General features: G+C 36.7%; 1 protein-coding gene and 1 pseudogene across 15 annotated transcripts in view; both read left to right on the top strand.

Moving 5' to 3' along the window:
• LOC105473617 (KIAA0586 ortholog) overlaps positions 1-26237 on the top strand; it is a 123548-nt gene that overhangs the window by 84323 nt on the left and 12988 nt on the right. For 9 of the 15 annotated variants that reach the window (XM_011727479.2, XM_071100102.1, XM_071100104.1 and 6 more), the window contains 2 exons: positions 284-438; positions 4263-4368. The exons of 1 other annotated variant lie outside the window; for it this stretch is intronic. In XM_011727479.2, coding sequence (XP_011725781.2) covers positions 284-438; positions 4263-4368 — 261 coding nt within the window. Of the gene's footprint in view, positions 1-283; positions 439-4262; positions 4369-12961; positions 13609-26237 lie in introns of those variants that run through there. 5 more of the 15 variants (XR_982355.2, XR_011625835.1, XR_011625836.1 and 2 more) reach the window with 3 other exon arrangements.
• LOC139364139 (heterogeneous nuclear ribonucleoproteins C1/C2 pseudogene) lies at positions 13024-21465 on the top strand (annotated as a pseudogene).

The raw sequence follows: 26237 nt of genomic DNA, 5'->3' as shown, positions 1-26237 counted from the left end.
ATGTGGGAAGGAGGCTTCAGATGAACTGCATGGACAACTTGTTGATTGAAACTTTACGTAGAATATTGCATGGATTTGTTTGAACATAGGTGCTTTTTGCATTCTCTCTGAGTTTCGGTTTTAACTGCAGTGAAGGCTTGGTCCGGGTGTTTTTGTTTGAAGTACACTGCTAGTTCTAATTCAGCAGGTGAGACATCTTGGTAGTTTTAGTCAACTACTTGTTCATTTTTGAAGATAAATTTAACAATTTATTTTAACTTTTTGTTTACATTTTTGATAATAGGTAGTATTTATGAAGATTCATGTGCTAGTCATGGTCCAATGAGTTTGGGAGAATTGGAGTTGGAGCCAAATTCTAACCTTGTTCTTCCCACAACACTTCTGACATTACAAGAAAATGATGTTAATTTACCAGTAGCCGCTGAAGATTTTTCCCAGGTACCAAATTAGTAGCACTTATATTTTACTTAAAATGAGAATTGAAACAATATTGCCTTAGCATGGTACCCCGTCAAGAGCCAAGCCTCTGAAGTCAGATAGCTTCAAATCATGCCTCCTTTATTTCCTAACTCAAGCCTGAATATAAATCTTAGTTCACCTAAGCTGTGCCCTTGAACATATTAGCCCCTTTTAAGCCTTAATTCCCTATCTTTAAATTAAAGAATAAAAGTAACGGCCAGGTGCAATGGCTCACACCTGTAATCCCAGAAACTCTAGGAGGCCGAGACAACGGATCACTTGAGTCCAGGAGTTTGAGACCAGCCTGGGCAATGTGGCAAAACGCCATCTCTACAAAAAATACAAAAATTAGCTAGGCTCCTGTAGTTCCAGCTACTTGGGAGGCTGATGTGGGCAGCAGATTGCTTGTGCCTGAGAGGCAGAGGTTGCAGTGAGAGCAGATTACACCACTGTACTGTACTCCAGCTGGGTGACAGAGTGAGACTCTTGTCTCAAAAAAGTGAATAAATAAATAAAACATAAAAATAATATATATAAAAGTAAGGTAGCTATTTAATTTACATCTCTGTATCTGCATACACTACCTAGCTTAGTAATTTGCACATAGTAAGTGCTCGATAAGTGTTTATTACATTGAAATTTGTAAAAAGTGTTTCATAAGAAATGTATTGCATAAGAAATTTAATACTGAGTGAAGCCAATGGCCCATGCAATCTCATGTACTGAAAAAATAGGTTACTCACCAAGATGTTAATCTAAAAAAGTTCAATATTAAATAGTTTTTTATTTGTGTATTGGCAATTTATTACTCATTTTGAAGTAATTTATGAATAAGTATTCATGGTATTGTGCAGCAGTACATATGTTAAGGATGAAACCAAAAAATATGTAAGATAAAGATTGTGGAACACATGATTATGTGGGGTTCAGTATTACCAACCTGTGACCAAGCAATGATTAGGAAAAATTAGTTAATAATGAAAAAGTATGTTAATAACTTCAGTATGAAAAAATTTTTTGTGACCATGATTAGGCAAACATTTCTGGGATATGATACCAAAGGTACTATCTGTGAATAATAATTTTTTAAATTGATCTTATCAAAAATAAGAACTTCTGTTCTTCAAAACATAGTTAAGAGAATTAAAAGGCAAGCCACTGACTGGGAGAAAATATTTACAAATCTCTTATCTGATCAAAGACTTGTGTTCAGAATATATAAGGAGCTTGCATAACTCAGTATTAAGAGAACAAACAATCCAGTTTAAAATGAACAATAGATTTGGACCAGTACTTTACCCAGATATATGAATGGCAAATAAGCACATAAAAAGATTCTCAGCTGGGCATGGTGGCTCACGCCTGTAAGCCCAGCACTTTGGGAGGCCGAGGAAGGTGGATCATGAGGTAAAGAGATCGAGACCATCCTGGCCAACATGGTGAAACCCTGTCTCTACTAAAAATACAAAAATTAGCTGGGTGTGGTGGCTTGTACCTGTAGTCCCAGCTACTTGGGAGGCTGAAGCAGGAGAATCCCTTGAACCCGGGAGGTGGAGGTTGCAGTGAGCCGAGATCGCGCCACTGCACTCCAGCCTGGTGACAGAGCAAGACTCTGTCTCAAAGAAAAAAAAAAAAAAGATTCTCAGCAGAGTTAGTCATTAGGAAAATGCAAAATAAAACCACAATGAGCTACCACTACATATCCATTAGAATATCTAAAATCTAAAAGACTGTCACGCCAAGTGTCGGCAAGGATGTGGAGCAACTGAACTCTCATACTTTGCTGATTGGGAATGTAAAACGATCCAACCCCTATGGAAAAGATCTTGGCCATTTCTTAAAAAATACACACCCACCATATGAACCACGCATTTCACTCCTAGTTTCTCAAGAGAAACTAAAACATATATTTACACAAAGACATGTACATGAATGTTCATACAACTTTATATTTGTAGTAACCAAAAACTAGAAACAACACATTGTCCATCAACTGGTAAATGGACAAATTGTGGTGTATGCTGTACAGTGGAATATTAGCAATCAAAAGGCATGAACTATGAATACAAACAATAACATGGATGGTTCTTACAAAAGTTATGTTCAGTAAAGAAGCCATACCAAAAACAAACAAAAAAAATCACTCTGATTTTATTTATATAAAATTTTAGAGAATGCAAACTAATTTATAGTAATAGAAAACATTTCAGTTCTTTTTTGGGGACAGTAGGAGGTAGAGGTGGGAAGGGCAAGAGGGAGAAGATAAAAGGGTGTGAGAAAACTTTTGAGATTGATGGATATGTTTATTGTATTATCTTGATTGTGGTGATAGTTTCATGGGTTTATAGGTAGGTCAAAACAGCAAATTGGACACTGTAGTTATGTGCAGTTTATTGTCTGTTATGTATATCTCAATAAAACTTTCAAAATAAAAGTTTACTTTTAATTGATGGCTTGTTTTAGAATAAAACTATAAAGTGTTTCCAGAAGAATGGGCCTCAAAAAATTCCTTTGTTAGATTTCTTTAGCTGACAGGGACGTATGGTTAGTAATAATGGCACACATTTATAGTGCTAAATGCTGTTCTAAGTTTTTTATGTATTTTAACTCATTTAATCCTTATAACAGCCTAATGAGGTAGTTATTATTATCCCTATTTCATGAATGAGGAAATTGAGGTATTAAGCAGTTAAATAACTTGCCCAAGGTCAAAGCTAGAAAATGCCTTACCCAGATTTGAACACAGGCAGGTTAGCTCCTGTGTTCATAGCTCTTATTCACTGTGAGTAAGCAAGGAAACCACTAGAAACGTTCAAAGTCTCAGCAGCCAGAGCCAGAGGTAGTCCTAGTACCCATCTTAGAAATACACACCAAGATAATATTTCCTTCGAGGCAGAAACATACATGACTAACAGCTCTAAACTTGTAAGACCAGAGTTAAGACTAGTTATTATTACTGCAGCTTAGAGCTACTCATTTTTACCCCTAGATAAAGAGGATGCTTGTCAAAGGTCCGGTGATTACATTGTGTCCATGTGGACAGATGTTTCAGATTCTTCTATGGTTGTATTTATTGACAAGGGTTCAGGGATTTCCTTTTAAGTTCCTGTTAAAGCTGTTTTCAGGGGCTCCTGTAATAGCTGTTTTCAGGGGCTCTTTATAATTAAGCTCATAAAACAGGAAAGAGAAGAAAGAAAATCACACAATTTGTGATGTGTGATTATGAAGAGATTTGTGACTAATGTAAATTTCAAATTTGATTATGTTATAGGTAAGGGAGAGACATGATAGTGCTTATGATGGAGCGTATGTTTCTTGAATGGCAAATGGAACATAACAATACCTACTCACACTTCTGAGAATTAAATGATGTTACTATATATAAAAGCTCTTCGAAAATTGCAGTGCATTATGCAGATTTTCATTTTATGCAAAAAGTGGTTATATGGAAGAGTTTGCTGCCAAATTAAGTTCTTATCCTGTCTAAATCCATTATATGTATATAAAGTAGTTTGATTCATAAGTAGCTCTGAATTTTCTAATAAAAATAGAAATGACTTGAATATTTGAAATCTGTATATATGATCCTAATCTTTTTAAAGTTTTTTTTTGCAACATCTTTTCTTTTGTGATATGTACCTCATCACCTATTTATCGGTAGAAGTGCTAATACATAAATGGCAATAAAAAGCAACTAGACAGCAAGCATATTATTAAAATTTTATAAACACTTGAATAATTTGACTTCTCAGTTTTTTTAAGTAACTAAAAAATATTATGACTTCATATCTTAAATTATTTAGTACCAACAAAAGCGAAATCAGGATGTTAAGCAAGTCGAACACAAACCATCACAAAGTTACCTACATTTTACAAATAAATCTGATATTGCACCATCACAGCAACAAGGTAAGACTTGTTTTTATGTAGTAATATAATAGTTTGATACTTGTCTGGATATTGAACAAATATGAGAATTCTTTACTTTTGTATACATCCCACTGCTCTCTAGGTTTTTGTTTTCTTTAGTTTTCTCTCATTTAGTCCATTTAGATGAAGAATCGGTATTGTATTTGACTGTAAATTTGTTTGTTATTTTTACCAGTAAACACTATTTCTAGTAGATTTTTAAAACTCTTAGCTGGTGTCTTTCCTTTACCCTTACCTTTTAGTTCTTGTTCAATTGAATACCAAGGTCTTTTTATCTGTACATAGGTCTATTTGAAATTATAATATGTTAAAGACAGGAATTATGGCTGTTAATATGCTTTGTAAAGCACATTATTTAGTGCATGGTGTTGTTGACCACGTGTAACTTAAAAACAATTGCCTCTCATGTTACATACTATTGATATGGATGACCTTAACTGTTGTTTATCAAACTTGTGTGGTTACCTTTCATTCCAGCATATAAGCATTTTGATATTGTCTCTATGTTTCTGCAAGGCTGTTGGCCTCGTGCTTTGTTTGCCATCTTGCTTCTTAGTTATTTACATTTTATATAACCTAAAATCTGAAATTTTACAGTAGAAATTAAGATATCTTCTGTTTAAAAAGTTTCTGCCACAATCCTGGAAGAAGTATTAGGAATAGTTTGAGAAGTAGAATTTTTCTTTTTTGCTTTTATAACTGTGATTTTTGTTTAATTTTCAAATAATACTTAATTGAGCAAATGCATATTATTGAATGCCAGTATAATTGCAAATGTAACTATGCATTTGTTGTTTTGGGAAGGACCTAAATGAGGATATGCTCAAGATAGTAAGATTATGCCACTTAAGGTTTAGGTTTTCAGTCTTCCATTTGTTGTCTATTCCCCTCTTGCTCCAAGTTTTCAGAACTTTGTCCTCCTGACCCTTTTTTTTTTAACCTCATCATAGTATGTTAATATTAATGTACTGTGGAAAATTGCCTATAAAACTCTTCTTATGGTGATTTAAAAATTAATCATGATAGTATATCGATATGGAAAGATAAATGTTTCTCAGGTAATGTCAGAATTTACTTCTTGTTCTTCAACTGAGTCTTCATTTATGAACTATCCTTCACAGTCAATGATAGTTTCTTTAATGTTTTTAAAAATTAATCATTTTTGACATTATAAATGAATTTCATTTTCTTGGGGATGTTATATGTAATGAAATAATTATTTTTCTCAGCTGATAGGAAAATATCTCTGGTAAAATGTTAGCTGGTGGAAGGAAGTTTTATGTGGAAAGGGTTTACAACAGTTGGATTTAATACATTTGAAATGTTTTGCATTGCATTTTACATCTAGTACAAAAGTTAGGAGAGCAGACCTCTACCAGCCTTGACTAAGACAAATAAATAGCAGTGGGCTATAAAGAGAGCATTTTAAATACAGGCCAAGTCTTTCACTCTATAATGATACATATCTTTATACTGAAAATTTCTTGAATGAATATGATTGACTTGGCAAATATAGTCAGTTATGACATTTTTTCCCATAGATTTTGCGGGTTTTATTTTTTTTTCTCTGATGAAACTCTGAGACATTGCCAGATGTTCCAGAAAATAGAAGTCAGAGTGCCAAAATAATTCTCTGGAGCTCTCAGGACTTTGGGTGACCTTGAAGGAATTCAATCCTCTCATACATAGAAACCTTGAAGATAATGAAGGAAATTCACCTTATCACAAGGGAATTAAAACCACATCTTTTCTAGCAGATAAATGCTTCCAAGAATACTAGAACCCCAAATTTTGGCTATTTCAGGGGGAAGTATCATGTATTTCACTTGAAATGTGTAGTTTAATATATGTCTACAAAGAAAGAAGCAGTAGCAGCTGTTTTAATGATCATCCATTAAAAATTAACTGAAGAATGGTAGGACACAGATTCCAGCACCGTATTGCTAGGAACTTAGTAAAGTACTTAGTTTTTTTCTCCCTTGACTATTACTCTCAGATTTTAATATAAAAGAGAGGAATTCATTGTTCTGACAAACGATATCTTTGAAGCCTTTACAAGTAAAAGCTTTTTATTTGGTATTGAATTTATTGGTTCTATCTTTGACCACATGATACCACTTATCTGATTCTATGTACTGATTAATGTATCTAACAGTTTTGCAGTGAAAGTGCTTTTTTAAAAAAGTATTTGAATAGTCATTTCTATTTTTCCCCCTTTCCTGTGCAAGTTAATTTCTTTTTTTTTTTTTTTTTTTTTTGAGACGGAGTCTCGCTCTGTCGCCCAGGCTGGAGTGCAGTGGCCGGGTCTCAGCTCACTGCAAGCTCCACCTCCCGGGTTCACGCCATTCTCCTGCCTCAGCCTCCGGAGTAGCTGGGACTACAGGCGCCCGCCACCTCGCCCGGCTAGTTTTTTGTATTTTTAGTAGAGACGGGGTTTCACCATGTTAGCCAGGATGGTCTCGATCTCCTGACCTTGTGATCCGCCCGTCTCGGCCTCCCAAAGTGCTGGGATTACAGGCTTGAGCCACCGCGCCCGGCCAGCAAGTTAATTTCTACTCATCTTTTGCTATACAAGTTAACTTTCATCAGTACAAATGAGAGGCTAGTTATAAGTCAATTTATTTGTGATGAGCCCAGGAATAATTAAATTCTATGAAGTAATATATTAAAATAGTATACTTTAAAAATTATTTTCCTTCTTTTTTTCTCTTTAAATTTTAAGACCATCATAATACATTATCATTACAAAGTCAGACATACTATATACTACTACCAGTCAGTGGGGGGAAAAAAAAGTCATATGTTTTATGATAAAATGCTGCCATAGGTTGGATTGTCAAATTTGCTTGAAAAAAATCACAGCAGTTTTCAGTTTTTCTTATTTGTAGATTACACATGTTACTCAGAAAATAAGTATCAAAGTGCTAAAAGTAATAGGTGTAATTGCTGTTATTTGTCAAAATCAGTTTACATTTTTGTGGGAAACACAGAATCACAAATGTTTCTTTCTGGCAATGTGTCCTGAGTTAAATTCGAGCCAATTTAGCACCTTTTATACTCATATAACTGTGATGATGACTTTAAATGTGTAAATAGTAGAAAATTCAAACTTATATATTCTTAGAAGCTATTTTTGACCACGTGTGCAAATAATTTTTCTTTTTTAATAGAATGGTGCATTTTTTGCCTTTGTATTTGAAATTTAGCTAAATTACAATAGCGATCAGAACTATAGTTGACCTTAGTAATTTCAAAACCATAGTTAAAAGAGTTTTACGTTGATTTTTAAAAATCTTAAGATATGATAGGGATTTCAAAACTATTTGTGTAGATCTCTGATAGGGAGGGGTTGGGGCACAGACTAATAAATGTGCCAAAAATATGTGAATCCAGATGTGTAACAAGCATTGTCTGAATAAATGTGTTTTCCACAAATCCATGCTATTGATTAACAAAAAATAAATTCACTTTGAAATGTTGCTGAATTTGGTAGTTTTGTTTCCACTTAGGATGAGGAAATTGGAAAGAGTGTCACTTTCACCCTAACTATAATAAAATGTCAGATAAACTTCAAAATCATTAACATTTCTTGAACCTATCAGAGAGCTTCTGATGCAGAGCAACTAAGTAGCCTAAAGTCCAAGGAAAGACAGACTCCTCCAAAAAGAGATGAGACACAAGCACTGTCTCACTTGTGACAGAGCACAGTCACAGAAAGAGACACCAGGCACCAATCAAGCAGATAAGAAGTATTTGGTTAAACTTTGTAGTGGGTTGCTAAAGGCCAAGTATAGAACCATTGGTAGTCACAGATACAAGTGGAGTTCACACCCACTTGTAGGCATCTTCTGCACAGACCTCTAGAGAAAGATTGTGGGGACAGGCAGAGAGTCTCCCTCACTGGTGCAGGCCCGAATGAAGGAAGTGACTGTCACTGCCAGAAAGGCAGGATGCCCACTTTGACCCTTCTCCTTTAAGAACAAAAGCCTTAAGCCATTGAGGAAGGGCCAACACATCTGTTATTTCTAGGGTATAGGTGAAAACCTATTGTGGCTGGGGGAGGGGTACAGGAAAAAAAGAATCCACTCCTGGCGGAGAAGAAGGAAATAGTCTTGTCCCACAATCTTTTATCAGCACTATTAGAAGTTTCTTATTGTTGGGAGAGTGGTTGGAAACTGTCCTGCACAAAATTTGCCAAAGGGACAAGGCAGAATTTAAAATGTCAGTTCCCTCTAAATTGATGTATAGATTCAGTGCAATCTCAAAAACATTCCCTCAGGGATTTTTGGGTAGAAGTTGACAAGCTAAATCTAAAGCTCATAAGAAAATGCAGAGGACCTAGAATAGCCAAAATAACTTTTAAAAAGAGAAATAAAGTTGGAAGATTATACTATATAACTCTAAGACTTATTATAAAGCTACAGTAATCAAGACAGTGGGGTACTGGCATAAATATCAATGGGATAGAATAGAGAATTCAAAAAAAAGTCCACACATTTATTATCAGTTGATCAATTGATTTTTACCAATGGGAAAGACAATTCAATGGAGAAAGGATAATCTTTTCAACAAATGGTATTTGGACAGAGCTCATCTATTTACAAAAGAATGAACCTCAATCTGCATTTCACAAACATACAAAAATGAGCTAAAAAATGGATCATAGATCTAAATGTAAAGCCTAAAACTACAAAACTTCTAGAAGAAAATATAGGAGAAAATTTTTCTTTGTGACCTTTGGTTGGGCAGAGATTTCTAAGATATTGCAGAAACTATTGATGACTGGACTTAATCAAAATAAAAGTTTCTGTTCTTCAAAAGACAGTGTTAAGAGAATGAAAAAGGACAAATCACAGACTGGAAGAAAATATTTGCAAATTTGCTTTCTGATGAAGTAGTTACGTCCAGAATATATTTTTAAACCTTACAAAACTCAACACTAGGAAAACAAACAACCCAATTTTTAAAATGGATAAAAGATTTGAACAGATACTTCACCAAAAAAAGATATTTGTATGGCAAATAAGCACATGGAAAATTGTTCAACATCGTTAGTAATTGGGAAGATGCAAATTAAAAATTAAATACTGCTGAATACCCATTAGGTTGACTAAAAGCAAAGAAACTGATACTACCATGTGTTGATGAGGATATAGATCAATTCTAATTCTGATACATTGCTGGTGGGAATGAAGAATGCAACATGCACCTTGGAAAACTGACAGTTTCTTATAAAATTAAACATAAATTTACCATATGACTCAGCAGTCCATTGCCTATGTATTCACTCAAGAACAATGAAAACTTATTTTCACACAAAACCTATATTCAAATTTTTTTTAGCAGTTTCCTTTATAATTACCCCAAACTGGAATCAACCAAAATATCCTTCAACAAGTAAATGGACAATCTGTGTGATACATTCATACAATGGAATAGTACTCAGCAATGAAAAGACATGAACTACTGATACACACACAACAGCACAGATGAATCTCAATTGCATTAAATGTAGTGAAAGAAGTTAAACTCAAAAGGCTACATACTGTATGATTCCATTTATATGGAAAAGGCAAAATTTGTTGGAAAAGGCAAAACTATAGATATGGAGAACAGGTTGCCTCGAAGAAGAGTTTGACAACAAATGGCAAGAGGGAACTTTTTTCCATTTTGATGGCAATATTATATATCTTGATTGGGGTAGTGTCTATATAACTATGAATTTTTCAATGGTTAGTCTTACTGGTTATAAATTATACTTCAATAAAATGATGTACATATTACTGAGTTTATGACACTTCCTTTGCTTATTATGAATTTTCTTTATTAGCTTGTACTAAAAGCTTATCACTTGGGAAGGTATAAAAGGTTTTGTTGTTAAAAGGTGTGTAAATGTGACACTGTATTACATTTATTTACTCTTACATCTTTTTCTTATGTTAACACTTTAGGAGGAGATAGTTTGACATATTTTATAATACATTATATCTTCAATACAATGTAAATTGGATTTTTAGGTGTTTATTTAAAAATACATTCCATTTAGACTAGAAGTCTGAAACATTTATGTTGTATAATTAATAGTTACTAACTAGAAACAAAGAAAAATTGTATGTGCTAATAAATCTACAGTGGAAATACTCTTGTTTAAAATTTTCTTGTTTAGATGTCAGAAAGGGAAGAACTGTCAGCTCAAAAACTTGTGTTTTTCACTGGCACATCCAATATAATGTGTAATCAACCCAGTTTAACTCAGTACATATTAATTGAGGGCCCTTCACACTCTACGCTTCTAAGCTTCAATGCCTTTCTGCATTATCTTCTTTCCACCCAGAGTTTCCTTCTCTCCCCACTTTTATATGCCTACAAATTACTTATTCTTCACATTCAGCTCCATCATTTTGAGTCCTTACTGAACCTCCAATTGAAAACGTCTTATTCATTTTAACCCACTCTCTTTCCCTAGCTCTTTTCTGCCTTGAACATAATCATAATCTTAATAGTTTTTGGCTGGGCACAGTGGCTCACATCTATAATCTCAACACTTTGAGAGACTGAGGCAGGTGGATCACTTGAGGTCAGGAGTTCAAGACCAGCCTGGCCAACATGGCGAAACCCCATCTCTACTTAAAAATACAAAAATTAGCAGGACGTGGTGGCACATGCCTGTGGTCCCAGCTACTTGGGAAGCTGAGACATGAGAACTGCTTAAGCCTAGGAGACGGAAGTTGCAGTGAGCTGAGATCACACCACTGCACTCCAGCTTGGATGACAGAGTGAGACGCTGTCTCAAAACCAAAACAAAACAAAAAACAGGGGAATACATTTACCAGAGATTTGCTAGGTGCGTTCTATGTCATTATTTCATTTATTCATCACAATACCATGCCATGCAGGTAGTTTTGTTTGTTTGTTTTATAGAGGCAGAGTCTCACTGTCACCCAGGCTGGAGTGCAGGGGTATGATTGTAGTTCATTGCATCCTCAACCTCCTGGGCTCAGGCAATCTTCCTGCCTCAACTTCCAAGTAGTTAGGACTACAGGTATGTGCCATCATGCCTGGCTCAGGTAGTTTTATTCCTGTTTTACAAGAGAGAATGAAAAGATTCATGAAGGTTGACTAATTTTCCCAAAGCACACAATTTAGAAAATGGAGATCTGGAATTCCAGCCCAGATCGACTCGATTGCAAAGCTGATGCTCCTTTCCTTATGTAATACTATTTATTGAATATGCATTTAACAAATATTTATCATGTGACTTAACAGCTTGTTGACAAGAGCTGCTTTTATCATCTCTGTGTTCCCCGGACTGATTATTTAATATTCCAAAGAAAGTGATCTATGGGATAGTTTTGTGATTTGTTTTTAAGATATGTTATCTGTTTCTTATTTAAGAGAGCTTGTTTCCCAGTGTAGCACTGTGGTGATCAGTAAATGCTCATGGAATTGAATTTGATGATTACATCATTTGCTATTAACCCCCAACAACATTTAATTCTGTTATTTAGTAATAAGACGGAAGAAGGAAGGGAAGAGAAAAATGAGAATATTTCATTACAATCATTTTTCCATTACTGTCTCTTTTAATGTAGACAGTCGTGCAGACAGCCACAGTGGACTAATCTAAAGTGATTTTTATTTGCTTTTCCAAAAGATTGATTTCTTTTATAGTATTAACATAAATTTTTATTGTTTGAGGACATAATAGTTGAATAGAGGGTAGGGGCAGCCAAGAATACGCCCAAGGGTGGGGAAAATTAAATCAGCTTAGATATTAGTTCATGGGCAATCTTTTTGAACTTTAGATGAGAGAGAAAAATACTGTGGACATTCATTCACTCTTTCTTTTTAAATTGAGGTATAATTCACATACTGTAAAATTCTCCCTTTTAAATTCTCAGTGGTTTTTAGTATATTCAAAAAGTTGCTGAATTATCATAACTTTCTAATTCCAGAACATTTTCTTCTCCCTAAAAAGAAACTCCATATCTATTAGTAATTATTTTCCATTCTGCCCTCCCCACCCCTATCCCTGGTAACCACTAATCTACTTTCTGTCTCTATGGATTTCCCTATGCTGGACATTTCATATAAGTGGAATCATACACAAGATGTGGTTTTTCTTTTTGGGTTCTTTCACTTAACATAATGTTTTCTTTTAGTTTTGGGGGGTTTTTGTTGTTGTTGTTGAGACAGAATTTTGTTCTGTTACCCAGGCTGGAGTGCAGTGGTGTGATCATGGCCCACTGCAGCCTCTGACCTCCCAGGCACAAGCAATTTTCCCACCTCAGCCTCCTGAGTAGCTGGGATGGCAGGCGTGTGCCACCATGCCCACCTAATTTTGTTTTTATTTTTTTGTAGAGACAAGGTCTCACTCTGTTGTCCAGGCTGGTCTTGAACTCCTGAGTTCAAGCAATCTGCCCACCTCAGCCTCCGGAAGTGCAGGGATTACAAGTGTGAGCCACCACACCTGGCAACATAATGTTTTCAAGGTCCATTCATGTTGTAGCAGATATCATTACTTTATTCCTTTTTATAGCTGAATAATATTCCATTGTGCATTCATTCTTAGGTTAATCTTTTTTAGCATCCCTTTACATAAAGTACCATAGAAAGTGCTGCGGCCCTAGAGAGATGGATGAAACAAAGCATCTGCTCTCCAGGGATAAAAGGAAGAAAGGCCATTTTGTGAAGAGATGAAGACTGAGCGGTTGTGGCTGCCTTGCCGACCTCGAGCAGCAGTCGGCTTCTCTACATAGAACCCGGGAGTAGGAGTCTCAGAATCGAATCTCTTCTGCCTCCCCACTTCTGTGAGATTTTTTTGATCTTCAGCTACATTTTCAGCTTTGTGAGAAGCCTCATCATCTAACACAGTGGCCAGCAACATTACTGACAAGACAGATCCTCACTCCGTGAACTCCCATGTGTTCATTGGGAATCTCAACACTCTTGTGCTCAAGAAATCTGATGTGGAGGCAATCTTTTTGAAGTATGGCAAGATTGTGGGCTGCTCTGTTCATAAGGACTTTGCCTTCGTTCAACGTGTTAATGAAAGAAATGCCAAGGCTGCTGTAGGCGGAGATGTACAGCTCCTCTTTTGACTTGGACCATGACTTTCAGCGGGATTATGATGATAGGGTGTACAATTACCCAGCCCGTGTTCCTCCTCCTTCTATTGCTCGGACTGTAGTGCCCTCAAAACGTCAGCATGTATCAGGAAACACCTCACGAAGGGGAAAAAGTGGCTGCAATTTTAAGAGAGGACAGCGGGGATCTTCCAAGTCTGGAAAGTTGAAAGGAGATGACCTTCAGGCCATTAAGAAGGAATTGACCCAGATAAAACAAAAAGTGGATTCTCTCTTAGAAAACTTGGAAAAAAATGGAAAAGGAACAGAGGAAACAAGCAGTAGAGATGAAGAATGATAAATCAGAAGGGGAGCACAGCAGCAGTTCCATGAAGAACGATGAGACTAATGTGAAGATGGAGTCTGAGGTGGGTGCAGATGCCTTTGCTGAGGAGGGGGTCCTACTGGATGATGATGACGATGAAGATTGGGAGATGACCAACTGGAGTTGACCAAGGATAATGAAAAAGAGGCTGAAGGAGAGGGTGACAGAGACAGTGCCAGTGGCGAAGGTGACCAAGCACATAGTGGGGTTTAGAAATCTTACCCCATTATTTCTTTACGTGGGTGCTTGTCTAAGATCAAATTTTTCACCAGATCCTCTCCCGTAGTATCTTCAGCACATGCTCACTGTTCTCCCAATCCTTGTCCTTCCCATGTTCATTAATTCATATTGCCCTGTGCCTAGTTCCATTTTCACCTCCTTTGATGCTCCTAGTAGTTTTGTTAAGTCTTACCCTGTAAATTTTGCTTTTAATTTTGATACCTCTTTATGACTTAACAATAAAAAGGATATATGGTTTTTATCAGCTGTCTCCAAAATAATCTCTTGTTATGCAGGGAGTACAGTTCTTTTCATTCATACATAAGTTCAGTAGTTGCTTCCCTAACTGCAAAGGCAATGTCCTTTAGTTGAGTAGCTCCTGAAAGCAGCTTTGAGTTAGAAGTATGTGTATTATACCCCCACATTAGTGTGCTGTGTGAGGCAGTTCAACACAAATGCAACAACGTATTTTTGTGAATGAGAGCTGGCATGTCAAATGCATCCTCTAGAAAAATAATTAGTGTTATAGTCCTAAGATTTGTTTCTAGAGTTGATACTGTGGGTTATTTTTGTGAACACCCTGATGTTTGGGACCTTTTTTTCTCAAAATAAACAAGTCCAAATTAAACCAGGAAAAAAAAAAAAAAAAGAAGGGGTAGTTGAGAAGGATAATTTCTTTAAAACACTGCACCTCAGAAATAATTTGTTAGAATACTATTAAATATGAAAAGACAAACATCTTTCTATAATTATACTGTCAACTTGTCACTTTTTTCTTATGGTGTTGAAAAATAAACGTGGCAACAAGTGTGTTAGGTCAACTTGCAGATTGTTTTTATGTATATACATTTCTTACATTTTATGTGAGGATGTTTGCATGAGAGAGGCATAATCCATATGAGAAAAAATATTTCCCTGGTGTAATAATGGATTTTTAAACATAGGTGATTATTTTAACTGTTCCAGTGTGAAAGGATTTGTACTTTTGATTTAAGAGATAGAATATATATATGCATATCTCTCTATATATAATGTCTATATCTATGTCATATATATATATATATATATATATATATAAAATCAAACAGACAAATGTGTGTAACTAAGGATGATCCCTCACAATGAGCAAAATGCATAAAGGATTGACATGGAAAATCTGTTAAATAAGACATTGAATATTATGCAAGGATTTCTATAACATTTTTACTTATTGGTACTAAAAATAATTTCCTTTTCAATATAGAAGCATTTTAATTGTGGGAATTATTTAATTTCCTTTTTGTGGAATCAATTATACACCGTATATGGAGAGCTTGGGTTTTTCTTGTCTTTTTGACATTAAACACATCTCACCAAAACCATACACAAGGATTGTTTTGAAGACTTGCCAACATTCCAAAAACCTCTTCAACCCTTTCATTGTTCTTTACCAGATTTCCTGAAACTTGACTTTAAAGTTTTTATTACAATTTTTAAAATAGAAATCAAATTGATATAAAATATAATTTAAACTGTTAGATCAATCAGTAACCTTTTTATTCAACAGCTATTACAAATAATTTAACCTTATAATCACAGAGGTAAATATAGAGTTGATAAAAATCTTTACCTTTTGATATTAATGAGGTAAATACTTAAGACTTGGGAGCAGGGGAACCATCTCCAGTTCAACAGAACCAAAGGTTGCGATCACAATTAGGAGTAGCATCTGATCTTACTTCTAGTTGAACATTATTATTGTTGTTGTTATTATTATTATTATTATTGTTATTGTTATTATTGTGATGGGTCTTGCTATGTTGCCTAGGCTGGTCTTGAGCTCTTGGGCTCAAGTGATCCTCCCACCTTGGCTTCCCAAAGTGCTGGGATTACAGGCATGAGCCACCACTCTCAACCTCAGTATTATTTTTATTATACCACAGTGCCCTCCAAATTAACTGCAAGTTGATATATTACAAATGCTGTCCTTCTAATCAACCTAGTAATCATTTACTAAAAATTTTTTAGTGATTTTAATTTTATAGAAATTAGGCAGACTATTTCAATCATATAACAGTGAATTATTCCACTAAACCGGTTCTACCCTTTTTGTTCATATAATGAAAATAAAAAGAGAAGCTTGATTATTTTCAGTTCAGAATACATTACCCTCAAATAAATTCAGGCCAGAGATGCAGCTACGCAGCCGTCCAGTGTCATAAAAAAGCAATTCACCATTGAGTGATCTCTCCATTCAGAAGTGTGCAGTCTTAATGTATGGCTGTGAGAAACTGTTATTTCATGATCTTTTTATTAAAAGCTTGACTGAAAACTAAAATAAATTAATAAATTAGAACAGGGAAGTGATATAGTCTTATCATACATGTAGGATGAACCACTACTAGACTGTTAGTCTCTAATACTGTATTCCTCAAACTTTAACAGACATAGAATTTTCCGGGAGTATTTATTTATTAATAAAATGTAGATCCTAAAGTGATTGTTTGCCTGTGGTGGGGCCTGGGAATGTAAACATTAAACTAGTACCCCTGGTTATTCGGATGCTGAAGAGGGAGGACCACCCTTTGAGAAACACTGATTAAGGACTCCAGTTGTTTTTGATGATTCTGTTCTTCTATTTAGAATTAGAGGCACTTTGGAGACAAATTGCATGAGCTCAAATCCTAGCTCATTTGTTTACTAGCTGGTGACCCTGGGCAAAATACTTAACCTCTCTGTGCTTTTCTTATCTGTAATATAGTATAGATATTTCATGGTAATTAAAGACATAAAATACACTTATACTAGAACCTGACATATATTAAGAGCTATTAAAGTGTTAGCTTTGCTCATTGCAACCTCTGCCTCCCGGGTTCAAGTGATTCTACTGCCTCAGCCTCCCAAGTAGGTGGGACTGCAGGCTCATGTCACTACACCCAGCTAATTTTTGTATTTTTAGTAAATGTTGGCCAGGATGGTCTTGATCTCTTGCCCTTGTGATCTGCCTACCTCAGCCTCCCAAAGTGCTAGGATTACAGGTGTGAGCCACCATGCCCGGCCCTGAAAGTGTTAGCTTTTATTAGCATGACTGTTTCTAGGAAATCTCTCCTTTTTGAATACTCATGTTATAATCAGCTCTCCTTTAACAGATAGAAAATGAACCTATATTTGTCCTAAGCTTTAAAGGATGCTGGTGAGGAAATGCTAAAGATGGCACATGTTCAATATAGTGTTAGGGAGATAAATTAACTTTCAACAAAATTGTTTCTTTTCAGTGAATATATTTAAGATTATATGTATAAGATATATCTTAGGGACCTGGGCAAGATGGCTAAATAGGAACAGCTCCAGTGTGCAGCTCCCAGCGAGATCAATGCAGAAGGTGGGTGATATCTGCATTTCCAACTGAGGTACCCAGCTCATCTCATTGGGACTGGTTAGACAGTGGGTACAGCCCACAGAGGGCAAGCAGAAGCAGGGTGAGGCGCTGCCTAACCTGTGAAGCACAAGGGGTCGGGGAACTCCCTTCCCTAGCTAAGGGAAGCCCCGAGGGACTGTGCTGTGAGAAACAGTGCATTCTGGCCCAGATACTATGCTTTTCCCATGGTCTTCGCAACCTGCAGACCAGGAGATTCCCTCAGGTGCCTACACCACAAGGGCCCTGGGTTTCAAGCACAAAACTGAGTGGCCATTTGGGCAGACACCGAGCTAGCTGCAGGAGCTTTTTTTCATACTTCAGTGGCACCTGGAACACCAGCAAGACAGAACCATTCACTCCCCTGGAAACAGGGCTGAAGCCAGGGAGCCAAGGGGTCTACCTCAGCGGATTCCACCCATATGGAACCCAGCAAGGTAAGACCCACTGGCTTCAAATTCTCGCTTGCCAGCACAGCAGTCTGAAGTTGACGTGGGACACTCAAGCTTGGTGGGTGGAGGGGCATCGCCATTACTGAGGCTTGAGTAGGCGGTTTTCACCTCAGTGTAAACAAAGCCACCAGGAAGTTGGATCTGGGTGGAACCCACCATATCAAAGCCACTGTAGCCAGACTGCCTCTCTAGATTCCTCTTCTTTGGGCAGGGCATCTCTGAAAGAAAGGCAGCAGCACATCTGGCGGGTGCCCCTCTGGAACAAAGCTTCCAGAGGAAGGAACAGGCAGCAATCTTTGCTGTTTGGCAGGCTCTGCTGGTGATAGCCAAGCTAACAGGGTGTGGAGTGGACCTCCAGCAAACTCCAGCAGACCTGCAGCAGAGGGGCCTGACTAGTAGAAGGAAAACTAACAGAAAAGAATAGCATCAACATCAACATAAAAGGACATCCACGCAGAAACCCCTTATGAAGGTCACCAACATCAAATACCAAAGGTAGATAAATCCATGAAGATGAGGAAAAACCAGCCCAAAAAGGCTGAAAATTCCAAAAACCAGAATGCTGCTTCTTCAGAGGATCACAACTCCTCACCAGCAAGGGAACAAAACTGGACAGATGAATTTGATGAATTGACAGAAGTAGGCTTCAGAAGGTAGGTAATAACAAACTCCTCCGAGCTAAAGGAGCATGTTCTAACCCAATGCAAGGAAACCAAGAACCTTGAAAAAAGGTTAGATGAATTGCTAACTGGAATCACCAGTTTAGAGAAGAACATAAATGACCTGATGGAGCTGAAAAACACAGCTGGAGAACTTTGTGAAGCATATACAAGTATCAATAGCCAAATTGATCAAGCTGAAGAAAGGATATCAGAGATTGAAGATCAACTTAATGAAATAAAGTGTGAAGACAAGAATAGAGAAAAAAGAATGAAAAGGAATGAACAGTGCCTCCAAGAAATATGCGACTATGTGAAAAGACATAAATTTGATTGGTGTACCTAAAAGTGACAAGGAGAATGGAACCAAGTTGGAAAACACTCTTCAGGATATTATCCAGGAGAACTTCCCCAACCTAGCAAGACACGCCAAAATTCAAATTCAGGATTTATAGAGAACACCACAAAGATATTCCTCAAGAAGAGCAACCTCAAGGCACATAGTCATCAGATTCACCAAGGTTGAAATGAAGGAAAAAATGTTAAGGGCAGCCAGAGAGAAAGGTTGGGTTACCCACAAAAGGAATTCCATAAGACTAACAGCTGCTCTGTCTGCAGAAACCCTACAAGCCAGAAGAGAATGGGGGGCCAATATTCAGCATTCTTAAAGAAAATAATTTTCAACTCAGAATTTTATATACAGCCAAACTAAGCTTCGTAAGTGAAGGAGAAATAAAATCCTTTAGGGACAAGCCAATGCTGAAAGATTTTGTCACCACTAGGCCTGCCTTACAAGAACTCCTGAAGGAAGCACTAAACATGGAAAGGAAAAACTGGTACCAGCCACTGCAAAAACATACCAAATTGTAAAGACCATTGGCACTATGAAGAAACTGCATCAACTAATGGGCAGAATAACCAGCTAGCATCCTGATGACAGGATCAAATACACGTATAACAATAATAACCTTAAATGTACATGGGCTAAATGCCCCAATTAAAAGACAAAGACTGGCAAATAGGATAATGAGTCAAGACCCATCAGTGTGCTGTATTCAGGAGACCCATCTCACAAGCAAAGACACACATAGGTTCAAAATAAAGGGATGGAGGAATATTTACCATGCAAAGGGAAAGCAAAAAAAGCAGGGGATGCAATCCTAGTCTCTGATAAAACAGACTTTAAACCAACAAAGATAAAAAAAAGACAAGGGCATTACGTAATGGTAAAGGGATCAATGCAACAAGAAGAGCTAACTATCCTAAATGTATATGCACCCAATACGGGAGCACCCAGATTCATAAAGCAAGTTCTTAGAGACCTACAAAGGGACTTAGACTCCCACACAATAATAGTGGGAGACTTTAACTCCCTGCTGTCAATATTAGACAGAACAATGAGACAGAAAATTAACAAGGATAATCAGGACTTGAACTCAGCTCTGTACCAAGCAGGCCTAATGGACGTCTACAGAACTCTCCACCCCAAATTAACAGAATATACATTCTTCTTAGCACCACATCACACTTATTCTAAAATTGACCACATAATTGGAAGTAAAACACTCCTCAGCAAATGCAAAAGAACAGAAATAAGTCTCTCAGATCACAGTGCAATCAAACTAGAACTCAGGATTAACAAACTCATGCAAAACTGCACAACTACATGGAAACTGAACAACCTGCTCCTGAATAACTACTAGGTAAATAATGAAATTAAGGCAGAAATAAATAAGTGCTTTGAAACCAATGAGAACAAAGACACAACATACCAGAATCTCTGGGACACAGTTAAAGCAGTATGTAGAGGGAAATTTATAGCACTAAATGCCCACGGGAGAAAGTGCAAAAGATCTAAAATCGACACCCTAACATCTCAATTAAAAGAACTAGAGAAGCAAAAGCAAACAAATTCAAAAGCTAGCAGAAGACAAGAAATAACTAAGATCAGAACAGAACTGAAGGAAATAGAGACACACAAAACCCTTCAAAAAATCAATGAATGCAGGAGCTGGTTTTTCGAAAAGATCAACAAAATGGATAGACCACTAGTTAGACTAATGAAGAAAAGAGAGAAGAATCAAATAGACATAATAAAAAAATGATAAAGGGGATATCATCACTGATTTCACAAAAATACAAACCACCATCAGAGAATACTATAAACACCTCTATGCAAATAAACTAGAAAATCTAGAAGAAATGGATAAACTCCTGGACACATACACCCTCCCAAGACTAAACCAGGAAGAAGTCAAATCCCTGAATAGACCAATAACAAGTTCTGAAATTGAAGCAGTAATTAATAGCCCTAACAACCAAAAAAAGCCCAGGACCAGACGGATTCACAGGCGAAATTCTACCAGAGATACAAAGAGGAGCTGCTGCCATTCCTTCTGAAACTATTCCAAGGAATAGGAAAAGAGGGACTGCCCCCTAACTCACTTTATGAGGCCAGCATCATCCTGATACCAAAACCTGGCAGAGACACAACAAAAAAAGAAAATTTCAGGCCAGCATCCTTGATGAACATCAGTGCGAAAATTCTCAATAAAATACTGGCAAACCAAATCCAGCAGCACATCAAAAAGCTTATCTGCCACGATCAAGTCAGCTTCAGCCCTGGGGTGCAAGGCTGGTTCAACATACACAAATCAGTAAACGTAATCCATCACATAAACAGAACCAATAACAAAAACCACATGATTATCTCAATAGATGCAGAAAAGGCCTTCGATAAAATTCACCTCTTCATGCTAAAAACTCTCAATAAACTAGGTATTGATGAAATATATCTCAAAATAGTAAGAGCTATTTATGACAAACCCACAGACAATATCATACTGTATGGGCAAAAGCTGGAAGCATTCACTTTGAAAACTGGCACAAGACAAGGATGTCCTCTCTATACTATTGGAAGTTCTGGCCAAGGCAGTCAGGCAAGAGAGAAATAAAGAGTATTCAAATAGGAAGGGAGGAAGTCTAATTGTCTCTGTTTGCAGATGACATGATTGTATATTTAGAAAACCCCGTCATCTCAGCCCAAAATCTCCTTAAGCTGATAAGCAACTTCAGCAAAGTCTCAGGATACAAAATCAATATGCAAAAATCACAAGCATTCCTATATGCCAATAATAGACAAACAGAGAGCGAAATCGTGAGTGAACTCCCATCCACAATCGCTATAAAGAGAATAAGATACCTAGGAATACAACTTACAAGGGATTTGAAGGACCTTTTCAAGGAGAACTACAAACCACTGCTGAAGGAAATAAGAGAGGACACAAACAAATGGAAAAACATTCCATGCTCATGGATAGGAAGAATCAATATTGTGAAAAAGACCATGCTGCCCAAAGTAATTTATAGATTCAGTGCTATTCCCATCAAGCTACCATTGAATTTCTTCACAGAATTAGAAAAAACTACTTTAAATTTCATATGGAACCTAAAAAAGAGCCCTTATAGCCAAGACACTCCTAAGCAAAAAGAACAAAGCTGGAGGCATCATGCTACCTGACTTCAAACTATACTACAAGGCTACAGTAACCAAAATAGCATGGTACTGGTACCAAAACAGATATATAGACCAATGGAACAGAACAGAGGCCTCAGAAATAACACCACACATCTACAGCCATCTGATCTTTGACAAACCTGACAAAAGCAAGCAATGGGGAAAGGATTCCCTATTTAATAAATGGTGTTGGGAAAACTGGCTAGCCATATGCAGAAAACTAAAACTGAACCCCTTCCTTACACCTTATGCAAAAATTAACTCAAGATGGATTAAAGACTTAAACATAAGACCTAAAACCATTAAAAACCCTAGAAGAAAACCTAGGCAATACCATTCAGGACATAGGCATGGGCAAAGACTTCATGACTAAAACACCAAAAGCAATGGCAACAAAAGCCAAAATAGACAAATGGGATCTAATTAAACTAAAGAACTTCTGCATAGCAAAACAAACTATCATCAGAGTGAACAGGCAACGTACAGAATGGGAGAAAATTTTTGCAATCTATCCATCTGACAAAGGACTAGTATCTATAATCTACAAGGAACTTAAACAAATTTACAAGAAAAAACCCCATCAAAAAGTGGGCAAAGAATATAAACAGACACTTCTCAAAAGAAGACATTTTTGTGGCCAACAAAGATATGAAAAAAGGCTCATCATCACTGGTCATTAGAGAAATGCAAATCAAAACCACAATGAGATACCATCTCACGCCAGTTAGAATGGCGATCATTAAAAAGTCAGGAAACAACAGATGCTGGAGAGGATGTGGAGATATGGGAATGCTTTTACACTGTTGGTAGGAATGTAAAGACATTGTAGAAGAACACTGTAACAGACATTGTGGCAATTCCTCAAGGATCTAGAACCAGAAATACCATTTGACCCAGCAATCCCATTACTGGGTATATACCCAAAGGATTACAAATCATTCTACTATAAAGACATATGCACATGAATGTTTATTGCATCACTATTCACTGTAGTAAAGACCTGGAACCAACCCAGATGTCCATCAGTGATTGACTGGATAAAGAAAATGTGGTACATATACACCATGGAATACTATGCAGCCATAAAAAAGGATGAGTATGTGTGCTTTGCAGGGACATGAATGAAGCTGGAAACCATCATTCTCAGCAAACTAACACAGGAACAGGAAACCAAACACTTCATGTTCTCACTCATAAGTGGGAGTTGAACAGTGAGAACACTTGGACACAGAGAAGTGAACATCATCACACCAGGGCCTGTTGGGTGGTGGGTGCTAGGGGAGTGATAGCATTAGGAGAAATACCTAATGTAGATGATGGGTTGATGGGTACAGCAAACCACCATGGCATGTGTATGCCTATGTAACAAACCTGCACGTTCTGCACATGTATCCCATAACTTAATGTGTAATACAAAAAAAAAAAGAAAAAGTATGCATGAACAGGTATGTGTATGCAGCAGAGAAGAGGAGGTAAGTACCTATGGCTGATAATACTTAAGATGGCATCAAACTACATACCAAATTGTTACTTCACTTCTGTTTCTCTGGCTTACTTCAGAATTACCTTGCACAGGATGAAAGACTTAATGAAACAGGAAAGGGTCCTTGTGTTCAGGCTCAGCTTTTAGGATGGGAGTAGCCAATGGGAATAATCTGGGCAATCCTGCATGTGCAGACTGGGAAACCCAAGTCTTATATCTCATATACCATAGTAATTTTTACAGTTCCACAGATGAAAATGAAATGAAACCAACTCCATCATTTTCAGAAAATATGTCTTTTAAGAAATCTATTTATTATTATTACTATAAAAGCAAAATAAAACAGGATCACTGTTTTATATAATTACAAATTTTTTTAAATATGTGCATGACAAATGCTGTGTAATACACCTCATTATTTTCAGAGTGTCCCTGATGGGCTCCTTATCCTTGACCTAAAAATGGTGATTCCAAATTTAAGACTTTCTTGGGTATACTTTTTAATTGCAGTAAATACAGAGGTCAAAATTACTCTTGGGTTTCTAGTAAGAAGAAATGCAATTACTTGTGAATTATTTTAAGCTCAAATGCTATTTGCTATCTGTTAAAATGGTAAAACAAATTACTCTGTTATGGAATATATACCCACAAAAGTCTTTCAGTAAAATGTTATTGCTAAAATGTGTCTTAAAATCTAATTGTTAGTCTTTGTTACACTTGCCAGCTCAGAATGGTCAGGAACCTTTTTGTGTGATAAGCCTCACAGAGGCTATGGAAAATAGGAGCACTTTTTTCTTGGGAATATAATTGCAGTAATACTGTACCATCTAATGAAGTCATAAAAAACAATTTATATAGAAATACAGTTCTGAGAGCCTCGCGATTACTGCCTTTTGTGTCATTCTGCCTACATTACACAAACTAGGACTTAGGAAGTCCTGGAAATAATATGTTGGATATTTTCTAATTATTGTGTCAGCATGATCAATCATTTTCTAAATTTGCCAGTTTCCTGAAATAGCTTAGCTTATGTTCATAGCACTTTAGAGGAAGCAGTGCAAAATTAGTTTCTATCGGTGTCACAAAAGAAATGAAATATTTATCTTTGGCAAAAAGACCTGTACACCAAACTTCAATTAATGAGTACAAGAATTAGAAATCAAAACTTTGTTTAGTCTAAGGAAAAACAGTTCTTTAAACTGTAACCACATGGCTGTTTCTTGTTTGCATCAACTCTGGGTGACTGTTATTGTCTTCTGTGAATTCTCTGGGGCAGGGGCCTGACTTTGTTGAATGAGCCAATTGTTTTCCTTTGTGTTGCCCATCTAGTAAGTTCCCATCTGGTTTGTATCAGACTGTTTTCACAGCCAACAACTGCTGCCTTCTCTATATCCTGACACTTCAGGGCCCCACGCTATCAAAGCACTGCTGCGATGGCCTTGCTGGCAGGGCCTATACAGCTGTGCCTCACAGCTTGGAACTATTACCCAGAGTAATGGTAACGTAGAACTTGGACTGGCCCTTATTCCCACTGGTGTCGTGTGTACAGTGAGCAGAAACCCACCCTCTCCCTCTCTCCCCCTTGCCCCGAAACTTGCTATTCAACAGAAAATCTTTAAAGCTCTTATTTTAGGATGTGGAATGGTGGTGTTCCTATTTTCTAGTGGCTTCCTGTATTTGAAAGCTCATTTTTCATTCTTTCACTCTTTCAAAAGTTAGCAGGTCTGGCCTTAGGGAAATGAACTGGTCACTATGTCACATTTAATTTTTGTTTCCATATTTAGTTAGGAATGGCTAGAGATGTCAAAACCCACTGTCAAGGCTACACAGATAGTACCGTGTATTTTTAGTGATAATCACAAGCCATAATTTGAGAGAAGTCTTCATATTTCGGAAGGGTTTCCATCTCAGAGAGTAGATTTTCTGTGTGTAGATATAGAGGCACTTAGCTTCAAACTCTTTAGTAAATATTAGGGAGTTACTTTGCCGTCAGCTTTGGTAATTATCAGATGTCATGATAAGAATGTTACAATAGTGGCCTTCTCTAACAGTCTGTGGCCTGGTGTCATATACATGTATTAGAATTATGGGCATTATTACTGACAAAGCTATGGTCGAGTTTAAGTGTAGTTATGATTTATTGCTTAATAGACATAAACTGAAACAGCAAACTTCTTTTGTACCAAAGAAAGGAATTAAATGTGAATTTACAATGTATTAAGATTTTTTAAATGCTGTCAAGATTAGTTAAAACTGGATTATAGTTTGTGCTTTCAATTAAATCAAGTGGCTGATTCTCATAGAGCATGAAGTATCCTAGATAGTAAGCCCTGTGAGAGTTAAACTACAGCAACCACAAAATCTCACCTTCCGCTTCTGAATAATTTCAGTGCACTGGTATTTCAAGGTTTCAACAGAAAAAACAGAAAGGAATTCATCTTTGTAGTCAGCAGCACGGCCTCTGACTTAGTGTAACTATTTGATATTAAAGGTTACCTAGTAATGTCAGTAATTTGGCTTAATTTTATCATTGGAAAAAAGTTTTAAAACTACAAAGGTATCACCTTTTAATTGCTGAAACTACCCTATTGGTTTTTTCCATTTTCACTTTTTTATGGAAGAATAATATACATTCAGAAAAGTACACATATCATAAGTGTACAGCTCAAAGAAT

The sequence above is a fragment of the Macaca nemestrina genome, chromosome 7, assembly GCF_043159975.1.
Source record: "Macaca nemestrina isolate mMacNem1 chromosome 7, mMacNem.hap1, whole genome shotgun sequence".
Taxonomy (NCBI): domain Eukaryota; kingdom Metazoa; phylum Chordata; class Mammalia; order Primates; family Cercopithecidae; genus Macaca; species Macaca nemestrina.
This window is presented reverse-complemented; position numbering and strand designations above follow the sequence as displayed.